Here is a 27358-nt window from a genome sequence, read left to right as displayed (position 1 = left end):
ACCAAAACCCCCTCTCACCCCGGTAAACACTCTTCCATCTGCCAGGAGAAACTAGAGTTTGAAAACACGTACCAACAGAGTTCAGAACAATTTCTTCTGCCCGGTTATCACACTTATGAACGGACCCCTCATATATTCAAGTTAATATTTCTGTAAGCCTACACTGTAGCTGTCACACTATATTCTGCATTCTGTTCTATTACTTTGATGTACTTATCTCATGTATGATTTTCTGGATAGCACGCAAAACAATACTTTTCACTGTATCTCAGCACATGTGACAATAATAAATCAGAGACCAACTCACCTGGAGCAAGTGGGAAGTGACTACAACTCCCAGCGTGCATGGCGCCGCATGGTGCGAGTGCGCATGTGCAACTGATAGCGCACGCGCGCTCGCTCGTTGAGGCCTAGTCCGACCTGGGGCTTGATTGCGGACCCGGTCCCGGACGTTGTGGGGAATGAAACAGGGAGAACGCTACCTCTTCACGCGGTGACACCGACTCTACTCGCACGGTGTGCGAATGTCACCTCCAGACACCGAGTTTGTTTCCGTGCCGTGGGAGCTGACTTCATTCGGTTTGCCGCGTTTTCTCTCGTTATTGTTTAATTCCCCCCGGCCGCCCACCCGATGTCGGCCCTGCCCACACTCCCCCTGCTCATTAACCTGAGCTGCTCGTTCCTGGGCTTCCTGGGAACCCTCATCCTCATCCCCGCCTTCAGGGAGCACTTCATCGCCGCCAGACTCTATGGGATCGACCTCAACAAAACCTCCAAACAGCAAATGTGAGTGAGCCCGGGGGGGAGGGGGACACCCTGGTGGGGGTGGGGACAAACCCACTGGGGGGTGGGAAGAAAGGGAGAAACCCACTGGGGGAGGGTGAGAAACCCACTGGGGTGGGGTGGGGTAGGGGAGGGGGACACCCTATTGGGGGGGGGGGTTTACCGGGTGGGGACAAACCCACTGGGGGGGTGGGAAGAAGGGGAGAAACCCACTAGGGCGAGGGGGAGAAACCCACTGGGGGAGGGCGAGGGCGAGAAACCCACTGGGGGAGGGCGAGAAACCCGGTGGGGTAGGGTAGGGGGACACCCTATTGGTGGGGGGGGTTACAGGGTGGGGACAAACCCACTGGGGGGGTGGGAAGAAGGGGAGAAACCCACTAGGGCGAGGGGGAGAAACCCACTAGGGTAAGGGGGAAGGGTGTGGAGGACCCCACTGGGGGGAGGGAGGGACACTCCCACTAGGAGGGGAGGGACACTCTAAGGGAGACAATTTGGGGAGGGTTAACCCTGGGGGTGGGGGGTAGAACCCCGGGGAGAAGAGAGAGAGAGAGAGAGAGAGACAATCTGGGGGGTGTTAATCCTTGGGGGTAAAACCTAGGGAGGGAGAGGTAAGACTCTGGGAAGATGGGGAGAGACCTTGGACAGAGCCTTGAGTGTGTGTGTGTGGGGGGGTGGGGAAAGAGCAATTCAGGAAGTGGAGGCTTAGCCTGGGGAGGGAAACTTAGGCTGGGAATGAGGAGCACAGCCTGCACATGGAATGGGAGGCATGGCCATGCCAGCCATGAACAGTAATAATTGGCACCAGGGTGAGTTGTAACCTGGTAGAGTGTCTCAACTGGAAAAGACTTGACTAAGGCAGGGGCCAGTGTTGCTATGCCTTCATTGTGCATCACGTGCCACCAGTGTGACTCGTATAACACCTGTGAGGAGAAAGTGAGGACTGCAGATGCTGGAGATCAGAGCTGAAAATGTGTTGCTGGAAAAGCGCAGCAGGTCAGGCAGCATCCAAGCAGCAGGAGAATTGACGTTTTGGGCCTGAGCCCTTCTTCAGGAATGAGGAAAGTGTGCCAAGCAGGCTAAGATAAAAGGTAGGGAGGAGGGACTTGGGGGATGGGTGTTGGAAATGTGATAGGTGGAAGGAGGATAAGGTGAGGGTGATAGGCCAGAGTGGGGGTGGGGGCGGAGAGGTCAGGAAGAAGATTGCAGGTTAGGAAGGCGGTGCTGAGTTCGAGGGATTTGACTGAGACAAGGTGGGGGAAGGGGAAATGAGGAAACTGGAGAAATCTGAGTTCATCCCTTGTGGTTGGAGGGTTCCTAGGCAGAAGATGAGGCGCTCTTCCTCCAGCTGTCGTGTTGCAATGGTCTGGCGATGGAGGAGTCCAAGGACTTGTATGTCCTTGGTGGAGTGGGAGAGGGAGTTGAAGTGTTGAGCCACGGGGTGGTTGGGTTGGTTGGTCCGGGTGTCCCAGAGGTGTTCTCTGAAATGTTCCGCAAGTAGGCAGCCTGTCTCCCCAATATAGAGGAGGCCACATCAGGTGCAGCGGATGCAGTAAATGATGTGTGTGGAGGTGCAGGTGAATTTGTGGCGGATATGGAAGGATCCCTTGGTGCCTTGGAGTGAAGTAAGGGGGGGAGGTGTGGGCGCAAGTTTTGCATTTCTTATGGTTGCAGGGAAAGGTGCCGGGAGTGGAGGTTGGGTTGGTGGGGGGTGTGGACCTGATGAGGGAGTCACGGAGGGAGTGGTCTTCTCGGAATGCTGATAGGGGAGGGGAGGGAAATATATCCCTGGTGGTGGGGTCCGTTTGGAGGTGGCGGGAATGACGATGGATGATACGATGTATCTGAAGGTTGGTGGGGTGGTAGGTGAGGACCAGTGGGGTTCTGTCCTGGTGGCAATTGGAGGTGTGGGGCTCAAGGGCAGAGGAGCGGGAAGTGGAGGAGATGCGGTGGAGTGCATTGTCGACCATGTCTGGGGGGAAATTGCGGTCTTTGAAGAAGGAGGCCATCTGGGTTGTTCAGTATTGAAACTGGTCCTCCTGGGAGCAGATGCGGCGGAGACGAAGAAATTGGGAATATGGGATGGCGTTTTTACAGGGTTGGAGGAGGTGTAGTCTGGGTAGCTGTGGGAATCTGTCGGTTTATAGTAAATGTCCATGTTGATTCGGTCGCCCAAGATAGAAATGGAGAGGTCAAGGAAGGGGAGGGAGGAGTTTGAGATGGTCCAGGTAAATTTGAGGTCGGGGTGGAAGGTTTAGTAAAGTGGATGAACTGTTCAACCTCCTTCTGGGACCACGAGGCAGCGCCAATACATTCATCGATGTAGCGGAGGAAAACGTGGGGGGGTGGTGCCAGTGTAGCTGCGGAAGATGGACTGTTCCACATATCCGACGAAGAGGCAGGCATAGCTGGGGCCCATGGCTACTCCTTTGGTTTGGAGGAAGTGGAAGGATTGGAAAGAGAAGTTGTTCAGAGTGAGGACCATTTCAGTCGGTCAAATGAGGGTGTCAGTGGAAGGGTACTGGTTGGTACGGTGGGAAAGGAAGAAGCGGAGAGCTTTGAGTCCTTCGTGATGGGGGAATGGAGGTGTACAGGGACTGGATGTCCATGGTGAAGATAAGGCGTTGGGGACTGGGGAAGCGAAAATCATGGAGGAGGTGGAGGGCATGGGTGGTGTCCCGAACGTAGGTGGGGAGTTCTTGGACAAAGGGGGACAGGACCGTGTCGAGGTATGCAGAGATGAGTTCGGTGGGGCAGGAGCAGGCTGAGACAATGGGTCCTCCGGGGCAGTCAGGTTTGTGGATTTTGGGCAGGAGGTAGAAACGGGCGGTGCGGGGTTGTGGGACTATGAGATTGGAGGCGGTGGATGGGAGATCCCCTGAGGAGATGACGTTATGGATGGTCTGGGAGATGATGGTTTGATGGTGGGAGGTGGGGTCATGGTCAAGGGGGCAGTAGGAGGAGGTGTCCGCGAGCCAAACTACTCCCTTGTCTGCCGGTTTGAAAGTGAGGTTGGGGTTGGAACGGAGGGAGTGGAGGGCTGCACGTTCCGAGGGTGAGAGGTTGGAGTGGGTAAGAAGGGTGGAGAGGTTGAGGCGGTTAATGTTGTGGCAGCAGTTGGCTATGAAGAGATCGAGGGCGGGTAAGAGGCCAGCACAGGGTGTCCAGGTGGATGGGGTGTGTTGGAGGCGGGAGAAGGGGTCGTCAGAGGGTGGGCGTGAATCCTGGTTGAAGAAGTAGGCGCGGAGGTGAAGGCGGCGGAAGAATTGTTCGATGTCTCGCCGCGTGTTGAACTCGTTAATCCGAGAGCGTAAGGGAATGAAGGTGAGGCCTCTACCGAGGACTGATCTTTCATCCTCAGAGAGGGATAGTTCTGGAGGGATGGTGAAAATACGGCAGGGCTGGGAGCTAGGTCCTGGTGTGGGGCTGGAGCTGGGAGTGGGGACGGGGTTGGGGTGGGGGCGGGAGTCGGGGCAGGGACGGAGCGGGGGTGGGGTTCGGCGTGGGGACGGAGATCAGCATGGGGGCAGGGTTAAGCGTGCGGACAGAGATCGGCGTGGGGCGGAGACGCATGCGGCGTGGTCGTTGTGCAGGTGAGTGATGTCACTTGGGGGCGGAAGTGGCTGCGGCGACGGCAACCCCAGGGGCGGAAGTGGCTGTAGCGACGGCAGAAACGGTGTTGTTCCCAATAGCCGTGGACCCCGCGGAGGCCGCGAATCTGTCGGCGATGGTCTTCCTGGCGATCGTGGAGGTGGTTGTCTGGGCGGCGATCGCGGAAGCTGCATGGTCGGTGGGGGCGGAAGTGACGTCACCATAACACCAATGAGCCTGATGTCGGTGGTGGGCAAGTTGTTGGAGAGAATCCTGAGGGGCAGGATATCCATATATTTGGAAAAGCAAGGACTGATTAGGAATAGTCAACATGGCTTTATGCATGGTAAATCATGTCTCACAAACTTGATTGAGTTTTTGAAGAAGTAACAAAGAGGATTGATGAGGGCAGAGCTGTAGATGTGATCTATATGGGCTTCAGTAAGGCGTTCGACAAGGTTCCCCATGCTAGACTGGTTAGCACGGTTAGATCTCACAGAATATAGGGAGAACTAGCCATTTGGATACGGAAATGGCTCAAAGATAGAAGACAGCGGGTGGTGGTGGAGGGTTGTTTTTCCGACTGGAGGCCTGTGACCAGTGGAGTGCCACAAGGATCGGTGATATCCTCTACCTTTCATTTACATAAATGATTTGGATACGAGCATAAGAGGTACAGTTAGTAAGTTTGCAGGTGACGCCAAAATTGGAGGTGTAGTGGACAGCGAAGAGGGTTACCTCAGATTACAACAGGATCTTGATCAGATGGGCAATGGGTTGAGAAATGGCAGATGAGTTTAATTTAGCAAAATGTGAGGTGCTGCATTTTGGGAAAGCAAATCTTAGCAGAACTTATACACTTAATGGTAAGGTCCCAGAGACTGTTATTGAACAAAGAGATCTTGGAGTGCAGGTTCATAGCTCCTTGAAAGTGGAGTCGCAGGTAGATAGGAAAGTGAAGGCGCCGTTTGGTATGCTTTCGTTTATTGGTCAGAGTACTGAGTACAGGAGTTGGGAGGTCATGTTGCGGCTGTATAGGACATTGGTTAGGCCACTGTTGGAATATTGTGTGCAATTCTGGTCTCCTTCCTATCAGAAAGATGTTGTGAAACTTGAAAGGGTTCAGAAAAGATTGACCAAGATGTTGCCAGGGTTGGAGGATTTGAGCTATAGGGAGAAGCTGAATAGGCTGGGGCTATTTTCCCTGGAGCGTCGCAGGCTGAGGGGTGACCTTATAGAGGTTTACAAAATTGAGGGGTATGGATAGGATAAATAGACAAAGTCTTTCCCTGGGGTGGGGGAAGTCCAGAACTAGATGGCATAGGTTTAGGGTGAGAGGGGAAAGATATAAAAGAGACCTAAGGGGCAACTTTTTCACACACAGGGTGGAACGTGTATGGAATGAGCTGCGAGAGGAAGTGGTGGAGGCTGCTACGTTTGCAACATTTAAGAGGCAAATAGGAAGGGTTTGGAGGGATATGGGCCAGGTGCTGACAGGTGGGACTAGATTGGGTTGGGACATCTGGTCGGCATGGATGGGTTGGACCGAAGGGTCTGTTTCTGTGCTGTATATCTCTATGACTCTAATATTCTGAGAGTGTCTGTGCAAGAGAATGAAGAAGAAAGAGAGACTCCCATTCATATTGCTGTCTCCTTCATAAGTAGTCCCTCTGGATTGAGTATGACTTGCCACTACTGCAGTTCAACAGGTTTTGAGATAGCAGAAAAGTCACTCATGTTATCTGTGGACTCTTCTGTTGTGGTGTTGATTGAGGGGTTGGTGAAATGGGTTATTTGGTGGTTTGTGCACTCTATCCAATAGCCTGAAACCAATTCAATGAAGTCTTAATCTGTTTGGTGCTTTCCCGGATAAACCTATATTCTGGTTGATCGTAAGCTCAGGTCATCCACGAATCCACTGGTATGTTTGTTTGACGTCTTCAATTATGCTTTGAGGGCATCCCTAAAATGTTTCCCCGCTATCCTCCTGAAATCTCCCCCTTGACTAAGTTCTAGTTGAGTGGTTGCTTTGGGATTCTGATGTCAGGTCCGTGAACTCCGTCTGTCACCTGGTGGTGCTGATCTTTGAGTAATTAGTACCTCATTGCTGGGTAAGTTAGATTTCATTTATATCAGGCTTTTCAGGACCAACAGAAGCTTCAAAGAGTTTACAGCAAATGAAATAATTTTCAAGCTGAGCCCACTTTAATATACTGTGTGAACGTGAATATCGGTTAATGTCATTTCCACTTCTCACTAAAGTATCCAAACTTTGGCAGGAGCAGTTTCTATGAGGCAACTGTTCATTAGCAAGATAATAGATGAGGTGGGATTTCAGACCTCCAAAGATTTTACATGTGCAAAAGTCAACCCCTCCATTTTAACTCAAAATTTGGTCCTACCAAACTCATGTAAAAGTTGAATTTCCTTGGTAGTTGATCAGTCTGTTTCAAAATGATCAGTAATTTATTGGTTGGGTGCTACAAATTTTGTATTTCTAGAAATCTGATTGCTGAACATTATGTTTCTAAACACATCTCATGAATTATAATACAAAATATAAGTAATCCATTTCGTGCCTGACTACTACTTTTAAGTAGCATCCTCGATTTGAGGATTAAAGAATCACCTTTGTATTGTAATTTTACACTGGGCCAGAACAAGGTGTGTCCCAGGTTTACCTCCGCCAAGATAGGGATTGAGCTCCCTCTAGCTGGTGTTGCTCTGATCCACATACTAGCCATATAGCCAAGGTAACTAACCAGCCCTATTTCATACCCCCATGCCTCAATAAACTTGCCAGTATTGAAATGCAATGTTACATGTAACTAAAACAGGGAATGTCAATTTGTCCTGATGAGAGTGGAAAGGAAGGTCTTGCATTTATAGAATGACATTAATGATCTTATGATGGTCAAAAATGCTCTTTGCCAATGAAATAGTTTTTAAGTGTATTCACTGTTGTAATGTAGAACAACGAACATTACAGCACAGGAACAAGCCCTTCGGCCCTCCAAGCCCACGCTGATCCAGATTCTCTATCTAAACCTGCTGCCTATTTTCTAAGGATCTGTATCCCTCTGCTCCCTACCCATTCATGTATCTGTCTAGATAAATCTTTAAATGACGTTATCGTGTCCACCTCTCCCATTCTGCTGGCAACACCTTTCAGGCAACCACTGCCCTCTGCAGAAAAGACTTGCCACGCATATCTCCCTTAAACTTTTCCTCTTTCATCTTGAACTTGTGATCCCTAGTAAATGAGTTCCCCACTCTGAGAAAAAGCTTCTTGCTGTCTATCCTGTCTATACCTCATGATTTTGTAGACCTCATTCAAGTCCCCCCCCCCCCCAACCTCTGTCTTTCTAATGAAAATAATCCTAATCGACTCAACTTCTCTTCATAGCTAGTGCCCTCCATACTAGGCAATGTCCCGGTGAACTTCCTCTGCACTGTCTCCAAAGTATCCATATCCTTTTGGTAATGTGGCGACCAGAACTATATGCAGTATTCCAAATGTGGCCAAACCAAGGTCTTACACAACTGTAACATGACCTGCCAACTCTTGTACTCAGTAGCCAGTCCAATGAAGGAAAGCATGCTGTATGCTTTCTTGACCACTCTATTGATCTGCGTTGCCACCTTCAGGGTACCATGGGCCTGAACACCCAGATCTACATGTAGGAAAAATGTCAGGCTGCTTACTAAACAGTGAGCAGATGTTCTGATTTAATGTGCAGAGGTAAGTATTATTCCATGCACTGTAGAGAACTCTCTTGCCCTTTTTCGCAACAGTGCTGTAGGATAATTTACATCTATCTGAAAAAGAAACAGGGCCTCATTTTAATAACACACCTGAAAGATAGCAGCTTTAACAGTGCAGCACCCAGTCAGTACTGCAGTCGAATCTTAGCAGAGATTATGTGCTCAGCTCTCCAAAGTGGGATTTAAACTTACAACTTTCTAATTCTGACATGTTACTTCAGCCTGTGAACCACAGTTGACACTTTACATCAATAACGTTAGCCAATGAAATGTTAACTTTGCACACCACTGAAGGCATTAGGACGTTTTTGGGTTAATAAACTAAGCTGTCGTATCAAAGGAAACAAACACTACAATATTTTGCAAAGTAATATGCTCTCAGCTCGCTTCTCAATCATACAGCCAGCCTGGTAATGCTATAAAATTTTAACTCATGCTTGGATGCCTCTGTTCAAAACTATTTGTTAAAGAGTGACTTTTGTTCAGTTGCATTCATGTTAAATTTCTGCTTATTTGTCTTGCAGCCCAGAATCCCAGGGAGTAATCAGTGGTGTTGTATTCCTCATCATTCTTTTCTGTTTCATCCCTGTTCCTTTTCTGCATTGCTGGGTGAAAGAGCAATGTATCAGCTTTCCTCATGATGTGGTAAGTTATTTGCTTCTGACCCAAAAATGTCTTGTTTGTATGGATTGCTATCATATCCCTAAGCTGGTTTTCAGTATGCTATTCCTAAATCAGACAATGTTACCCTGTACCTAAAATACTTTAACAGCAATACTGGGCAGTCAAATCTGAAATTCATCTGTGATCTCCTAGAGACTGCTCAAACACCAGAGAGACTGAGCAATGTTAATTCAGTCTAGTCCTTTGCATGACAAATATAATGGACAATTAGCAAGTTTTGAGAAGATTTGTAGTTCAGGTTGAGGTTCTGGATGTAGGTTTGCTCACTGAGCTGGAAGGTTCATTTCGGAAGTTTTGTCTCTATACTACGTAATATCTTCAGTGAGCCTCTGGACGAAGCACTGCTGGTGTTTCCTACTTTATTTATATGTTTGGGTTTCCTTGGGTTGGTGATGTAATTTTCTGTAGTGATGTCATTTCCTATGGTGATGTGATTTCCTGCTCTTTTTCTCAGGGGGTGGTAAACAGGATCCAAGTCAATGTGTTTGTTGATAGAGTTCCGGTTGCAATGTCGTGCTTCGAGGACCTCTCCTGTTTGGCAGGTCCTAGGATGGGTGTGTTGTCCCAGTTGGAGTGGTGTCCTTCCTTATCTGTATGGATACTAGAGAGAGGGGGTCACGTTGTTTGTGGCTAGTTGATGTTCATTTATCCTGGTGGCTAGTTTTCTGCCTGTTTGTCCAATGTAGTGTTTGTTACAGTTCTTGCATGGTATTTTGTAAATGACATTAGTTTTGCTTATTGCTTATTGTCTGTATAGGGTCTTTCAAGTTAATTAGCTGCTGTTTTAGTGTGGTGGGTTTGATACAGATAAGGAAGGGCACCACTTTGACTGGGACAACACATCCACCCTAGGACAAGTCAAACAGAGACATGCATGATAATTTCTAGAAGCATGGCATCCCAACCGGAACTCTATCAATAAACGCATTGACTTGGATCCCATTTACCACCCCTAAGAAAAAGAACAAGAAATGACGCCACCATAGGAAATGACCTCACCGACCCAAGGAAACCCAAACATAGAAAGCAGGAACCATCAGCAGTGCTTCGTCCGGAGGCTCACTGAACATGTTACTTGGTATGGTGATGAAACATATGAAAATGAACCTTCCAGCTCAGCGAGAAAACCTACATCCATAATGGAAAACTATTGACAAATCAAGCAACCATTTATGGTACTATATAATCTTATACGTTACAACAATGATACATTTCAAGATAATACCTCATGAACTGTAAAGCACGCCGTGGTCATAAGATTCACAGTATAAATGCACATCCTTCATTATTATCTTGAGGTAACTTCCATGAGTTCCCAAAGCTTGTATGTATAATACCACATCAGTAATCTTCCTTGTTGTTTCAGTAACATGGAACTGGGTATGCTTCATCTGTGAACTTTCGACCATCCACCAGTGTCCTGTGCTCTCTGTCCCAGCAGTTACATTGCTGAACCGGTTCCTTTAACCAAACAGTTTTGTGCTCCCACATTTCTGATGTTGGGCTAAAGGAATTGATGTTAGTATTAAATTCCATCCCTAAGCCCCTCCACCTCACGTTCCTCCTTGATGACACTTCCTAAAGTCTATCTGTTGGACCAAGCTACTGGTCATCAGATCCACTATGTCCTAATGTGGCTCATTTGTTTTATCATGCTTGTGTGACATGTCTAAGATGTTCCATAAATATGTTTTTATTCATCATACCTGCAGCCTTATAAGGGGATGAAAGTTGCAGATTGTTGTTGTGAAAATGTTTTCTTCTCAATCTAAAAGAAGTTTACAGTCACCTTTTTACAAAGCTTTTGGTCACCTGTCCTTGTATTCTTTTTATGTAACCTAATGTCAAGTTTTATCTGATGTGCCTGGGTTGGAGGGTTTTTGAGCTGTAGGGAGAGGCCAAATAGGCTGGGGCTGTTTTCACTGGAGTGTCCGAGACTGAGGGGTTATCTCAGGTTTATAAAATCATGAGGGGCATGGATAGGGTAAATAGACCAGGTCTTTTCTGTGGTTTGGGGGAGTTCAGAACTAGAGAGCATAGGTTTAGGGTGAGGGGGGAAAGATATAAAAGGGACCTAAGGGGCAACCTTTTCACACAGAGGGTGGTACGTGTATGGAATGAGCTGCCAGAGGAAGTGGTGGAAACTGGTACAATTACAACATTTAAGAAGCATCTGGATAGGTATATGAATAGGATGGGTTTGGAGGGATGTGGCCCAGATGCTGGCAAATGGGACGAGATTAGGTTAAGATGTCTGGTCGTCATGGATGAGTTGGATCGAAGGGTCTGTTTCCTTGCAGTACATCTCTGACTCTGACAGTTCTGAGTGTGTCTTGGAACATTAAAGGTGGTGTGTAAGCACATACATTTATAATACATGATAAATACATTTGTCAAAACAAATAATATTTTTCACATGCTTGCCCCAATAAAAATTGTCTGAAGTATTTAGTTTTACAATGGTGTTGATAAATAGCAGACAAATTGCAAATTTTGATAAAAGCGCTGTGGAACTGACATATTTTACCCAGAATGCCATAAATTGGGGTGTCATGTAAAGACATGAGGCCTTATCGGGTATCCAGATGATGTACAATAAAACTCAGAAGACAGAAGAATGGTGTCTAAATTGCATTAACTTGCCTCTTAATGATCTTCCTGAGCGTCTGGCAGTAGCATGAATAGAAACTGGCATTTCATAGAGATTTGTGCCGTGAATCACAGGAAAAAGAGAGACAAAGTATGAAGTCATTGCTAAAAATTTTTAACGCCGTGATTTTATTTGAATTTGTGTTCTCAGTTTGTACAGCTGATTGGGGCACTCCTTGCCATCTGCTGCATGATATTCCTGGGGTTTGCAGATGACGTTTTGAACTTGCAATGGAGACACAAGTTGCTACTGCCGACCATGGCATCCCTGCCCCTTCTCATGGTGTACTTTACCAACTTTGGTAATACCATGATTGTCGTGCCAAAGCCATTTCGCTTTCTTTTGGGTCTCCATTTGGACTTGGGTAAGTTCTGAATCTTGGAGTCTACTACATGCTAGCAGCATTATCATAGCAACATAGAAGATAGGAGCTGGACAAGGCCATTCGGCCCTTTGAGCCTACTCTGCCATTCATCATGATCTTGGCTCATTACCCAACTCAATAGCATAATCTTGCTTTCTCCCCATAACCTTTGATCCCATTCCCCAAGTGCTATACCTAGCTGTCTCTTGATGTTTTGGCATCATAACTGCTGTTCAACTAAAACAAAAAGGAAGTTTACTTCACTGTTGATCTTCACAGGTTTGTGAGAAACAGATGTAGTATTTATTATAAGTCTGGTCTTTAGCATTTTCTATTGTTAATACATATAGTAGTGCCAAGATTCTACTCTGGTAAATTTTATGTTTATAACAACATGGAATTAGTGAAGCAACTTCACAAAATGTTATGCATCGACAAGCCAATCTGTTTCCCTTTTGTAAGCAATCATTATTGAACCCAAACTGAGTTAGACTGGTCATTTACAGTTGGAGATTTATAATGGACATTAGCATTATAAATAGAGGTTGTAATTCTAAGTGTTAAGGACCATTGCGATGTTAACTTGGTATGGGTGTGTGTGTGTGTGTATATGTGTGTATGGGGAGGTGTTGGTGACACTGCCACAGAGCAAAAGGAGGGTGGTATAGTGAATAATGGATCTAGCATGTAGTTACAGGACAGTAATCTCAAAGATAAAGTCAACATAGCCGATCGTACCATATGAAAAACATTAGAGAGATGACCAGTTATGGTTTAACCTAAGGTCACCACACCTCCGATGGAGGGAGGGTCCTTCATGATGACCTCAGTCAGTGCAGGAATTGAAACTGTCATCACTGTGCCTCGCAAACCAGCTGTCCAGTTAACTGAGCTAGCCAACTCCCTAGTGATCTCAATAGGGAAGTCATGTGCAGGCAGACCAGTGAAGATGTATAACCTATATCAAGAAATTTCTATTCTGATTTTTGTTTGCTAGTTTTGCTGACATTGCATTTGGGTATGCATTGATATAGTCATGAGGCAGTATTTATATCTATTTTTAAGTGTATGCAGGAAATAATTCCTTTCACAAGTTAACTAGGATCATGCATATTTTAAATCTATTTTAATTGGGAATTAACCTGTTTTTGATGTAAAGCAATGTTGTAAGTTTTAATTTTTTGAGGGTCAGTAGATTTGAGCACCAAATAAAATGGATTTTTTTCTCGATTTGGACGCATCAAATAAACTCCTATGTAAATATCCATCTCTCTGTTTATGTTGTTCCCTTTCAGGAATCCTGTATTATGCATATATGGGAATGCTAGCAGTCTTCTGTACAAATGCTATCAACATTCTGGCAGGCATCAATGGCATTGAGGCTGGACAGTCTCTGGTGATTGCCATGTCCATCATTGTTTTCAATTTAGTCGAGTTAAATGGTAAGTTGACCAGAATGTGGAATTTAGATGTTTCAGCCTCATGTTCTCGAAGGCAGGACTTTTTCATCATACTTTATGTTTGGGGTTTGTGTTGTTCTTCCTGAACCCAGTTGATTGTTTTGATAATGCCATGACACTCTGCCCCTTTCCTCATATGGTCAGCTTAGATAATGTGAAAGAGTGGACCATCATTTTCCAGTAAAAATTTGGAAGAATTGCTTCAGTATTTCAAATACCCTAACACTAAGATTTTTGGGGAACTTATTAACTAGATACAAAATTAGGTGCAATAATGATTCACAGAATAAAGATAAATTATGAAGTGTTTTTTTATCCTAATGTCATGTACCGTCTATGCTGGAGTACAACATAGGTTTATCAGAATGATGCCTAGATTTCAGGGGTTAAGTTATGAGGAGAGCTGATACAGACTTATCTGGAAATTAGAGGTTTAAAGGGTGATCTTATTGAAACCTTCAAGATATGAAGAGGAAAAGACAGGGTAGATAAAGGTTGGAGAATCTCTAACTGAGGAGCATGGTCTGAGAATTAGGCTGAACTGTTCAGGAGAGATGTGAGGAAGCACTTCTATGCTCAAAGGGTGTTAGCTGTTTGAAACACTTTCGCAAATGACAATAAGAATCAGTTGTTAATTTTAAATCTGAGATAAGCCTTTTTGTTTTGTTAGGCAAAAGTATTAAGGGACATGGGCCAAAGACAGCTGTATGGAGTTAGGCCACAGATCAGCCAGGATCTCATTGAATGGTAGAACAGGCTTGAGAGGCTGAATGGCCAACCTATGTTCCTATCATAGGTTGAACTGTAGCTACTTGCTGCCTTATGGAGTTGCAAAAAGTATGTTTTAGATAATGTTTCACCCTCAACTTTTTTACACATTGACACTGGATGCTCGTTGAGTTGTAGCCATATTGCTGTCCTACAGAATCTGTATCTAGCCTGAAGATCTTTGATATTGAAATAAGGAATTAAAAAGGACAGTGCTACATTCCCTTGCATTAACGTTCTTTGCACTTGGGAGCAAAAATACATTTTTAAAATCTGTAGATAAAGATCAGGAGGTTCAGAGACAATTTGATTTTTTTTCTACGCCCAGAGGCTTGTGTATATCTAGAACTCACTGCCTAAGCGGGTTCAGGCAGGAAGCTTCAAGACATTGTCGAAGTATTTAGATGAGTATCTGATAGACCAAACTGAAGACTACAGACAGAGTGCTGGAAAATAGGATTAGAATAGATAAATGCTTGATGACGAGTGCAGACATAATGGCTGTATCTCTGCTGTAAAAAAAAAAACTACAGGGATATGGGTCTTGTCTCTTATTAAAGACAATTGGTGGAGATTTCACCTGCAGGTCACAAAACTCCAGGCAAGGGCAAGGTCAAGAAAGTGGGATTTTAATGGTGACCTCAGCTAGCTCGGGAATTGAACTATATGATTCTTTGACTCTACACTTTTTAAACTTTCACCAGAAAGATCATCAATCTGACTAAAACTGTTTTGGTCTCTACAGATGCCAGTAGACTTGGATATTTCCAGCATTTTCTACTTTAGATTATATATTGCATTTCCACAGTAGTATTTTGACTTAGTATTCTTTAAAAGGGCAAAACAAATAAATACAATTTATTATTTAGACCATCAGGTTAGGAAATATGAACAGTAGTAGGCAGTTCGGCCCCTTGAGCCTGCTCTGCCATTCAATAGAATCATGGCCGATTCAATATTTCCCAAGTCCACTTTCCTGCCTGTTCCCTGTAACCCTTGATTTCTCCTACCAATCAAACATTTATCTACTTCAGCCTTAAATATACAAAAGGATTGTGTCCCCACAACTCTCTGTGGCAAGCAGGTCCAAAGACACAAAACGTTCTGAGAGAAGGAATTCCTCCTCATCTCAGTCTTTAATTTATGATGTTTCATATCAAAAAGGACATTCTCGGTTTAGACACATTTCCTATGTAGCAATGGCTAAAGCACAAAAAGAGAGTTAATTTTGTATTAGATACTTTGGCTGATCTAAACTATGTTTAAAAAACTTTGTATAAACACCAAGCTCATTCTTTTATCATTTAACCCAAGGTGAGCACAAACATTAGTGAAACTAACTACCAAATGTTAGATCCCTGATCTGTATTCTCGGCCAATCCTAGCCAGGGTGGTGCTATAGGTCAGGCAGTTGGTCTTAGCCATCTGAAGTCAGGGAGGGCAAAATTTTGAAGTCTCTCTTAGTTGTAATCTGCTACAGTGCTGAGGAACGCAAGTCTGTGTAAGGTGAGGCCATAGTCAGACGGGGAGGCCTAGTGAAAAATAATAGAAGAGAAAAGTTTTGAAAAGACATTTTAAATAAAAAAGACAGCGAGAGAAGTAAGATGGAGGGATTAAAGAAGGGAGTTCAAGTCAGATTGCAGCACAGCGATTGAGAGTATTTTCCCAGAGTGGAGCAAACGAGACAGGGATCAAGATCAGGGTCAAGAGCGATTGACTGAGGAAGGAGAAATAGCTGAGGAAGTCACCAAAGAACATTGGGACAGAGTATTGTTGTGAAAGAATTTGAACATTTATATAGCACCTTTTAACAATCCCAGGCTGCCAAAGTTTTACAAACAATTAAGTACATTTGAAATATGCTCACTGTTGTAATGCAGAAAATGCAGGAGCCAATGTGATAAATAGCACTGTGATAATTAGCAGATAATCAGGATATTGTTGGGTCAGGCCACCTGTGGAAAAATATCCTGTGAACAAATGGTTACATTAGATTATCAGTTTGGATGAGCTAATCTAGGCTAGTTGGGTACCCATGGAAACACATTCCAACACCAGTTGGTGGAATAGATTTAAGGGGCTGAATGTCCTGGTTGCACTATGAATCAGTAGTCTCAAGATGAAGGTGGTTGCTAGGAATTGTTTTGTTTTGGAAGTTTTTTATTCTTCCCAGAGTGTCAGAAAAGCAACATCTTTTTAGCTGTAAATTCGTGTTGAGGAAAAAAAGAAAACAAATTTAAATGCAAGGATTAAACCAAAAGATTACAACTGCTCTGGATAATAGTACCCTCTTTTGTGTATGGAATAAATATTAACAATTTTTGTTTTCTCCTTTTAGGTGACTACAAAGATGACCACATATTCTCCTTGTACTTCATGATACCATTTTTCTTCACCACTTTAGGGCTTCTGTACCATAACTGGTATGGTAACTTTTTACATTATGTTGTTTCACTTCACACAATTAACACAAGGTACAGATGTACCTGATACTTGCAAGTATCAACTCAAGAAGTGTACACTCGTCAGCAATCATATTTGCAATGATGATTTCTTTTTCCTGTGCATTTCTTGGACTCGGCCTTTTCCCTACTCAATAAGTAAAATATGCATCAAACAAACTATATTCAAAAGGGAACATGAAGGTACAGAAAGGCAGCAACCATTTGCAAATAGAATGTTGCAGCTAGTGACCAACAGAACAATAAGATAAGTTCAATTCTTACAGCTTCTTTGATGTATAAAATTGATTTCAAAATAAAAAGTTACAGCACAAAATTGGGCAGTTTGGACCAACTGGTCAGTACTGATCTTCATTACCACAGAGTCGCCTCCCAAATCTACTTCATCCAACTTTATCTGCATATCATTTTTTCTTCTTATTTTCTTCATGTATTTTGCTGGCTTCACATTAAAGATGCCTCCTGTTTGTCCCAGCCATCTCCACGTGATTGAGAAAACAAATTGTTCTTCAATTCCTTATTGGATTTATTAGAAACTAACTTCTATGTAAAGACCTTTGGATTCCTTGCAAATCTGCAAAGCAATTTGCTTGTATTTGCATATCGTAGTTTTTTAAATGAAACTAGCTATTAGAGTCCCAAGTGGGAGGATATCTGCTGTATTAAAGTAAACACTTTTTTTTTAATAAGGAATCTATTATTTAGAACAGTTAATTTCAAGCACTTGCATGTGAGAATGATTTGCCAAGTATTGAAGCAATCCTGGAGATTCCCAGTCACATTACTTCGGTATACCTGTCAGGCGAGGAACCTAGAAACATGCAGGCCATTCAGCTCCTCTAACCTATTCCACTATTCTAGATCACAGATGATCATCTACCTCAATGACATATTCTCATGCCATTCCTATCTACCTTGATATCATTCGTAATTACAAATCTGTCAATCTTTGTCTTGAATTTATTTAATGGCCAAGTTTCTATAGCTCCCTCGTGTGGAGAATACTAAATATACCCCATCTTTTGAGTGAAGAAATTTTTCCCTATCTGAATCCATAATGGCTTACTCATCCCATACTCTGAGATTGTGTGTTATATGCAGTGGAAGAGAAATGTTTTTGAATAGTGTAAGTGTCAACATTTTCAGTGAGAATTTTATTTTGGATAACTATGCTCCATAAAACTTTCATCCCACTGTTTTAAAAAATACTTTCTCATCACATTGTTTTCTGAAATGTTATTACACACCTTAGGAGCAGGTGGGATTTGAAGCCAGGTCTCATGGTTCAGAGTTAGTGTCCCTATCACTGCCTAAATAAAACGCCTATCTGACTGTTTACTAACTCCCTGTACTTATATGATCAATTCACATCCAATCACCTCTTTAATTAACATCATCAACCTGTTCCCATGAGGTATCGGGCATCACGTCAGACCATATACAATGATAACAGTGTCCTCTGGCTCTGGACTTATCCACCTCAATCGGATGAAACATCCTTTCTGCATTTGTCCCTTTTATGAATTTTAAGTTTCTATGAGATCATCTTCCACTTTTCTACACTTTAAAGAATACAGGCCCAGTCTCCTCAATGCTGCCGTCCCAAGAATTAATTGGTGAAACTTCTCTGCACTTCCTCTTTGATAAATACATTCTTCTTTAGGCATTGGACCAAAACTGCATACAGTACTCCAGGTCCAGTCTCAGCGGATTCTAAACAATTGAAGCAAGATATATTCTGTCTTGTGATAAAGGCCAGCAGACCAACAGTCTTCCAAATTGCCATCTCTGCCTGGATGTTAGCTTTCAGCGAGTTATGTACAAAGCAACCCAGGTTGTTAGCACATTAACACTCCCACACACTCATCCTTTAAGGAATACTCCACACTAATGTCCCCACAGCTGCTCCAATGTTCCACGTACAGCAATCGGCATGATTTACTTCAGTTCTGGAGGTCTCTGCTGCGCACGTAACTTAGAGGTCCTCACAGAAGAAGAAAATATTAGAAGGACCACTAGTCTACACCCTTTCTCCTCCTACCAAAATGGATAACCTCACATTTTCCTTCTGCCATATTTTGCCCACTCACTCAACTTGTCACAATCCTTTTGAAATGTCTCTCCTTCATCCTCTCACACACGTCCCCACTTAATTTCCTGTCAGTTCCAACATTAAACTTAGTTGCCATACCCAAATTATTGATTTCAGAATGTGAACAATTGGGGCCTAAGCACCAGTGGATGCAGTACCACACCAGTCACAGCATATCACCCTGAAAATAACCTATTTATTCTTATTCTCATGTTCCTATCATTAAATAATCCTTAGTCCCTGCCAATATATTACCCCTATCCCATGTGCTCTAATCATGTTTACTAACCTGTGTGGAGCTTTATCGAAAGTCGTCTGAGAATTCAAGTACTGTACTCAAAGGACAGTCATGCTCTTTATGCCCACATATTGTGAAAGCTGCATTTTTAAAAATCCCTTTTCCAACTGGTAAGTGTTAGGAAAATCCAACTAAATGGATTGTCATGTTATGCTTCCATATCCCTTTGTAGAAGGCAGAGACTGCAGCAAAAAATGGAAAACCTTCTTTAAAAAGAAACTGAATATGGGATCACTGCATGTTAACACCATCAAAACAGAGAGAGAATAGGCAGTCAAAATTCCTTACTCCACTGTGATTTACTCTTCATGTTGGATATTTGGAGATGTGTCACAGTTTGTTGGTAGCGCAGTGGCCCAGTGGTTAATACTGCTGTCTCACAGCACCAGGGACCTGGGTTCAATTCCACCTTCGAGTGACAGTCTATGTGGAGTGTGCACATTCTCCCCATGTCTGCGTGCATTTCCTCTGGGTGCTCCGGTTTACTCCCACAGTCCAGTGATGTGCAGGTTAGGTTGATTGGCTGTGCTAAATTGCCCATCGTGTCCAGAGATATCCAGGCTAGGTGGATTAACCATGGAAAAAGGGTTAGGGTTGGGTGCTGTTTGGAAGGTCGGTGTGGACTTGATGAGCTGAATGGCCTGCTTCCACGTTGTTGGAACTCTATGACTCTATTTTATGAAAGCTGTTTTGACTTGTACTCCTTCATGTGCTGCAGGTATCCTTCTAAAGCCTTTGTGGGCGACACTTTCTGTTACTTTGCGGGAATGACATTCGCAGTGGTTGGGATCCTTGGCCACTTCAGTAAGACCATGATGCTGTTCTTCATCCCTCAGGTGCTCAACTTCCTTTACTCAGTGCCTCAGCTCTTCCGTATCATTCCATGCCCACGACACAGACTGCCAAGGTACATCCACGCTTACATACCGCTTATACATTTGTAAGAACTGGAAAATGACTCTCTTTCACGAAACAGCTATTTCCGTGTGCAACCTGTTGGTGAACCTTTGTGAACCAATTAATTATAATGAAGCAAGTTAAGGCCACTGAGAACTTTTTGAAGGAGCACAAAATAGTTTAAATACATTGTCAGTATCTAATGTTAAACTTCAAATGCTTAAACTTGGTAGGTTGGGATGTTGAAGGGATTTCAACTGCCTTTTGCATATGTAACCATGAGTTTGTCTTAGATACTGTGTAAATATGTCTATAAATAGATCTTGTATTACGTACACAGGATATGACATATGTGCTGGATAAGAATGCATTATACATATTTTACTTCTCTGCTTTCACATCCAGATTAGATCCTTGTACTGGAAAGCTGGGAATGAGTTATTCAACGTTCAAAACTAAGGATTTGCCTAGACTTGGAGATTTCATATTAAGGGTACTTGTTTTATTAACTGCTGTGTTTTCTATGGCCTTGGTTGGGGTGGAATGTCTTTGTAACTGCATTTATCATTGTGATCTGAACAAGGTTATTGCACCATGGCAGGAGTAAGTAAATTTAACAGGGGTTCTTGAAAGCCATACCAACACTGGAGGAAAAATTGGGAAATGCTACCTATTAATTTCCATACTGGGAGCCAGCAGTATTGCCAATTCAAAAGATGCAAATATAATGAACATTTTGCCATCTTTGTATGTGTGTATGTATTTTGTCCCTCTTTGGACTCCCTGCTGCAGACCACCCAACCATGTTACTGGAAGGAGTTTTGTTTTTGCATGTGAGGGAAGAGAAAACTGCTTCTCAATGTAAAGTTGAGCCAAATTTGGTTTGGAAACACCCCATTTAGTTCCTTTGCAATTTTTGCTTTAGAACAAAATGTATTTCCTTGTAACAAATCCAAGTCTTAATGCTGTGAAATACAACTAGTGTCACTTCTGTTTAAATCATGTTAATCGAATGTAATTATCACATCTGCCTGAAATCTTCTGCATTCAAAAAACAAGATACTGAAATTAAAATGGAATAGCCTTCACGTGCCACCATTATGAATTCAACAATAAGAAGAGTCCTGTTAGTTGTCTGAAGTGACCGTGAAAGTGGAGTCGCAGGTAGATAGGATAGTGAAGAAGCCATTTGATATGCTTGCCTTTTTGGTCAGTGCATTGAGTATAGGAATTGGGAGGTCATGTTGCAGCTGTACAGGACATTGATTAGGCCACTGTTGGAATACTATATACAGTTCTGGTCTCCCTGCTATAGGAAGGATGATGTGAGATTTGAAAGGGTTTGGGAAAGATTTACAAGAACGTTGCCAGGAATGGAGGGTTTATATTATAAGGAGAGGCTGAATAGACTGGGGCTATTTTCCCTGGAGCAATGGAGGCTGAGGGATGACCTTATAGAAGTCTATAAAATCATGAGGGGCATGCATTGGGTGAATAAGCAAGGTCTTTTCCCTGGGGTGGGAGAGTCCAGAACTAGAGGTTTAAGGTGAGAGGGAAGATGGGACCTAAGGGGCAACGTTTTCACACAGAGGGTGGTATGTGTATGGAACAAGCTGCCAGAGGTAGTCATGGAGGCTGGTACAGTTGCAACATTTAAAAGGCATCTAGATGGATATGTGAATAGGAAGGGTTTAGAAGCATCTGAACCAAGTGCTGGCAAATGGGACCAGATTGGTGCGGCACGGTGGCTCGGTGATTAGCACTGTTGTCTCTCAGCACCAGGTACCTGGGTTTGATTTCAGCCTCGGGCGACCGTCTGTGTGGAGTTTTCAGATTCTCCCATGTCTGCATCGGTTTCCTCTGGGTGCTCTGGTTTCCCCCCCACATTCAAAGATGTGCAGGCTATGTGAATTGACCATGCTAAATTACCCATAGAGTTCAGGGATGTGTAGATTTGGTGCTTTGGCAGGAGTAAATGTAGAGCTATAGGATAGGGGAATGGGTCTGGATGGGTTAATCTTCAGAGGGTCGGTGTGGCCTTGTTGGGCCAATGGGCCTGTTTATACACTGTAGGGATTCTATGATTAATTTAGGATACCAGGTTGGAAAGGACACTTTGGCCTGAAGGATCTGTTTCCATGCTATACCGCTCGATGACTCTTTGTGCTTGTGCTATTGTAAATGAAGTGTTTGAGATATGCTGAGGTTTCATGTAAATATAAGTTCCATTTGAGTTAAAGTGGCAGATATTGCGCAACCGTAGCTGTGTCAGAAGGATGTCCAATGACTTTAACGTAAAATGTGAGGCTGACACTCTAGTGTAGCACTGAGGGAATACAGCAACCAGAAACAGCATCTTTCTATTGAGGCATTAAACAGATGTCCTTTTTACCTATTCAGATGGATGAGAGAGATGTAATGATGCTATTTCAAAGAAAAGTAGGGGAACTATCTTGATATATAAAAACAGAAAATTCTGGAGAGACTCCGTAGATCTGGCAGCGTCTGTGGAGATGATGCTCCCATCATTATCATTTCAAGTCCATTTGAAGGTGATATCAGTCTTCAAATGTTAACTCTCCTCCTCCATGGATGCTGCCAGACCTGCTGAGTTGCTCCAGTAATTTCTGTTTTTATTTGAGTATTTGTGTTCACAGTTTGATTTGAGATTCCTGACTGTCTTTGTCAATTTTTATCTCTCAGTCAACATGATTAAAGCAGATTATCTCGCAGTTATTGAGTTGCTTTTGTGGAAGTTTGCTACATGCATTTCCTATGTTACAACACTGAAAACATTTTAAACTATAACATTTATTATCTGTGTAGCACTTAGTGCCTTAGCTACTTGTCACGGTAGAAATTAAATTTATTTTTCTTTTAATCTAACCCATCATTTTCCTCCTGATGTTGGGTTTGCTGGTTACTGATTTTGTAGTTAAAGCATCAATTTATTTTAGTTAATTTTATTGTACTATTATCTACACACTACTGCCAGATTTTTATTTTATGTAGACACTTTTATTCAATAATTTCGACCTAGACCTGTAAATCTGTTTGCTTGATTTGATTTTGACTACTTGTAGAAAGTTAATGCTGTTTGCACCATGGTGATTTGGTTGTATGTGATCAGTATTTAAAATTACAAGCTAGAGAATAAAAACGAATGAAATTTGTGTTTACCCAAAATGAGACAAATCAATACAAGGCACCTTTCACCATGAGAGACCTAGCTAATCTCACCCAATGAGCCACTCACAGATAATCAGACCAAAATCATGTGGAGGGACACCTTTCTTTCAAATAGCGGGGAAGCAGTGAAAACTTCATTTTGGGAATGAATGCTAACACTGTTTCTTGTAGGTGGCTGAAAAATTCCATTTGGCAGAAGTGACTCGTGGAATTGGAGACGATAAAGCGTACATACAGTGCAACAACCTCACTCTGCTAAACTTCGTATTAAAGCTGATTGGCCCTACACATGAGAGAACCCTGACCATTATACTTCTGTTCATCCAGGTGAGAGTTGCTGCAGGCAACAAAAATTTTGCACCAATTCAACTTGATCAGTAGAGCAGATGGAAGATATTTTAAAGTGTTGTTGCTATGGAGACAAAGTTGCTATGGACAACTTTAGTGGTTTCTTATAATTTTGCTGTAATAATCTGTAAATACGTACACATAGCTTTGTCAAATTCACCTGTGAACCTGAACAAAGCCCATTACTTTCAGTTCACCACAGTCAGTCAATAAGTGGAACAGACTTTTTTTAATAAGTATAATTGGCTTTAGGACAACAGGGTAGAAATCAACCTTTTGCGAGATTGTAATCTTTGGTGATACAGCAAACTTTGTTTAACTAGAAACTAATGAACCAGCACTCCCAACAAACTGGCCAAAACTGAATACCACACATTACTGTATTACCACAATCTACTGTGACATTGAGTAGTCTATGTTCTAATCCTTTGAGGGTGCGAGTGAAAAGGTTTTTTGCTGATGATTTTTATTATTATTCATGTGATTTATGCTGTCAAGTATAATAGTGATGTGCATAGCCCCCCTCCATTACAATCATTCCAGCAAAGCTTGTAGTCTTTTTGAGCAGATCTTCCAAATTCTAGTCAGAAATTTTTGCCCTAAATGCATGCATTAATAAAATTTGCAAAAAAATTGGTTTTATGACCTCTGGAGATTGAGTTTTGTTTCCTGCCTATGGACTGGCTGCAATTAACAATAGAGGAGATGAGAGCTAAAGGACAGTTTAAGAATAAATTGCCTGTTTTAGGACAAAGAAAAGGTGACTTTTTTTTCTCTGTAAATCATTAGTCTGTAGAATTCTCTTCTCCAGAGATAGGATCATTGAATATATTTATTCAAGGCAGAGTTTCGTAGACTTTGGAAAAGGTAGTACGTGGTTATGAGGCAAGGGCAGATTGGAAAGTGAAGTGAACCAGATCAGCCATGATTTTATTGAATGATGGAGCAGGTTAAAGGCTGAATAGCCTACTCCTGGTATTAGCTCCTATGTTTTTAACTGCTGCACTTAATTATCTGTGGCACCTATTTGATTAAATATGTTAAACCAAATGCATTTTATATTTGTTCAACTCTACAAAAGATTCAGGGACACAAACCCATTTGAATGTTTTGCTGTTTCTGTGCTTTTAACCTTGCATTTGTCTTCTCACTCCCAACATCCAGGTCACTGGAAGTGCGTTTGCTTTCATGGTCCGTTATCACCTGGTCCGCTGGTTTTACGATGTTTGATTCTGAATCAAAAATACTTGAAATATAGTATGGATTATTCCTATTTTGGGAGTGAGCTATTTTCCTTATTCCCCCTTACTGCACCAACTCAGGGGATACTGGAGAGTTAATCGCTGCTCTAGATGAATGTGGGTTTTTTTTTTTGTCTGTTTTAAGTATCTATTGTCTCATCTTACATAATGTGCCTAAGAATTAAGTTTGAAGATTTTCGGTTCCATTTCCTTAGAAATTTTAGGAATCAGTTAATGGAATAGGGAAGTTTCTGTTCTTGTATTTTAAGGGATCACTTGAAATAATATGGCAAAATGTTTTCTCCAGTTAGTGGGGATAATTTAAATTCAATGTAAATTTTCCCTGAGCATGCACTTGGTGTATTGCACACCTCATTGATATATGTTCCTGTAGAATTCAGTGCAATATTTAAGGACTTTAGTTTGCTTTACAGTGGGTATAGTATTTTGAACACCTTAAAACCAGAAGTCTTTGTCATCTTCAGACTAATTCTTACCTTCAATCTTCTTTGTTCTAGTGATTCTGGACTCTAATGTGCTGTAAGGCACAAGCTCCTGTATTATTGCACTTCCTTGTTTAGACTTGGAAGTTTAGCATCCTGAATTAAATTCAGCCATAAAATATCTTTTCCAATTCCTCAACAGCGTTAGCATTTAAATAGTGTCTGTCATTGTTCGTGCACTGGATCTTTGAAGGAATGAAAAATTTGAGAACCAAGAACAGTCCTCACTTAGACAATAGTGTACACTGGCAGTAAGTGAGGAGAAAGCCCATTCATATACCCGAGCCTTCTCCCAAAGAATGTGCAGCTTGAAATTTTGAATATGGTGTGACCAAATATTAAAATGACTCCATTGTCAAAACACTAGTTATGATATCAGAGGGTATGTCTGCAGGCTTATGCAACAGGCAGCATCCATTTTATAATTTCAGGAAAATATAAAAGCAAACACAGGTGAAAAGGGTACAATGCAATCTGGTTAGGTGACCCATTCTCCAGTGACTCTTACAACTTTCCAGAATATGCAAACATTTTGGCAATGTCTACGATACAGTGTTTACAACTCTTGCAGGATCGGTCAAAGATAATAATCTGGCCAGAATGCTGGTGAAATTGCCATCCTGATTTAAAAAGCAAATTGCATTCAAAAGGTAATGGTGGTCAAGCAGCTGCAACAGTGGTTTGTACATTTAAGGCATGTGATATTCCCAAATGCCATTGGCTGGTAATGAGTCTGCTTTTGGCAGTCTTGCCAAGGGTAAAAATCCAAAGAAATTGCTTGCCACTTGAACAAAATACCGTGGATGCTAGAAATCCAAACTGATGTCAGAAAATGGAAGCATTCAGGCAATATTTGTGAAGAGGGAAACTGAGTCAATATGTTTAGGCTGGTCACCCTGAAGCATTGACTTCATTTCTGTCTCCACAGATGCTGCGAGACCTGCAAATTGTTTACAGCATTTTTGGTTTTAATGCTATTGTTTAGTTTTTTTTGTGTTAAGAAAACCAAGTGTTATACATGGAGAATGTATGAGCAAACCACAGTGCATGAAAGTCAAAGAAATGTTGCTTTGAAATACAACTAGCATGCTTCAGGTGCTAGTAATTTTTGTTTAACATTTTGGAATTCAAATCAACCTGTAACCAACTTATTTGAAAAATGCATAAAATTATTATGTTGTTCTTGATGGGACACATTAACAACTAAGCTGAATTTGGCACTGTTATTTAATCTTAATTTGCATCAGAAGCAGAAATCCTGTTGTCTGGATATTTTGAGTCTGAGAGAGACACTTTTCACTGTGAAGATGAGCTGTTGCAGGCTATGCACATGGTTACTGAAGTTATCTACCTACTGTTTATAAGTCCTTTGTGTGAATAATTCACACCTTTGTTCAATTGCTGTTGATGTGGTATGACCTCAGTTCAGTGCATGGTAACTGAAAAGATTAATGAATGAATAATTGATTAAAGTGCAAGAGCATATTGCTTTTTATGTGCTAGATTATACGAATTGTGTGCGAGTGTATAATTGAGACTCGGATACTCTGGAATTTGGTTAATATAAATGGCAAACATGAGTTTGAGATTGTGACTTCAGTATCTAAATAAAATCTTTAAAGAAAGGAACTAGTAAGAGCATTTTTTAATGATCCAATAACATGCATAACAAATTCAAAATGGAATAATTTTGCAGTGCTTTCTCAAGTGCGGTATAAGTGAATATTGAGTATGAGTTTTGTTCTGAGGTGAAACAAAAAGAAATCCTTGTATTTGTAGCCTTTCTCCAACTCTGGTCATCTCAAAATACTTCACATCCAACATGGAAATAGGTAATTTTGTTCTTTGAACCTTTTCAGTCAGTCAATAAGATGACGGCTAAACTGTGATCTAATTCCACATACATACTTTGGCACTTTAGCCTTTTAAAAGCTAACTTCAGATAACACATCTCGACAACCTCACATTTAAGATTATTAATTTCATATCATATAGGACTCAAAACATGTACTCAATTCTCACTCCAGTTTCTCCAGCACTTTCCACTTAATTGCTGCTCTTGAGAGAATGTCAGAAATAACAACAGGAGTGAGCTATTTCGCCCTTTTGAGGCTAGTCAGTACCTTCCTACATTTTTATTGCAGTGTTATCCTTGGTTCAGTCAATCATCATAGATTCACAGACATGTACAGCAGAGAAACAGATCCTTTGGTCCAAGTCGACCAGATATCCTAAATTAATTTGGTCCCATTTGCCAGCATTTGGT

The 27358-nt window shown here is 42.3% G+C and overlaps 1 protein-coding gene across 1 annotated transcript; it reads left to right on the top strand.

Annotated features, from left to right (window-relative positions):
- The first annotated feature begins 451 nt into the window (after positions 1 to 451).
- Positions 452 to 26721, top strand: dpagt1 (dolichyl-phosphate (UDP-N-acetylglucosamine) N-acetylglucosaminephosphotransferase 1 (GlcNAc-1-P transferase)). Its single transcript, XM_043676597.2, has 9 exons — positions 452 to 786; positions 8661 to 8781; positions 11621 to 11834; positions 13130 to 13276; positions 16401 to 16485; positions 19633 to 19821; positions 20217 to 20304; positions 23172 to 23327; positions 24513 to 26721. The coding sequence occupies exons 1-9, from the start codon at positions 632 to 634 to the stop codon at positions 24576 to 24578; spliced, it is 1221 nt and encodes a 406-aa protein (XP_043532532.1). The 5' UTR covers positions 452 to 631; the 3' UTR covers positions 24579 to 26721.
- The last annotated feature ends 637 nt before the right edge of the window (positions 26722 to 27358 follow it).

This window comes from Chiloscyllium plagiosum, unplaced genomic scaffold (assembly GCF_037043375.1).
Source record: "Chiloscyllium plagiosum isolate Xiang-an unplaced genomic scaffold, Cpla_swu_hap1 HiC_scaffold_29, whole genome shotgun sequence".
Lineage (NCBI taxonomy): Eukaryota > Metazoa > Chordata > Chondrichthyes > Orectolobiformes > Hemiscylliidae > Chiloscyllium > Chiloscyllium plagiosum.
This window is presented reverse-complemented; position numbering and strand designations above follow the sequence as displayed.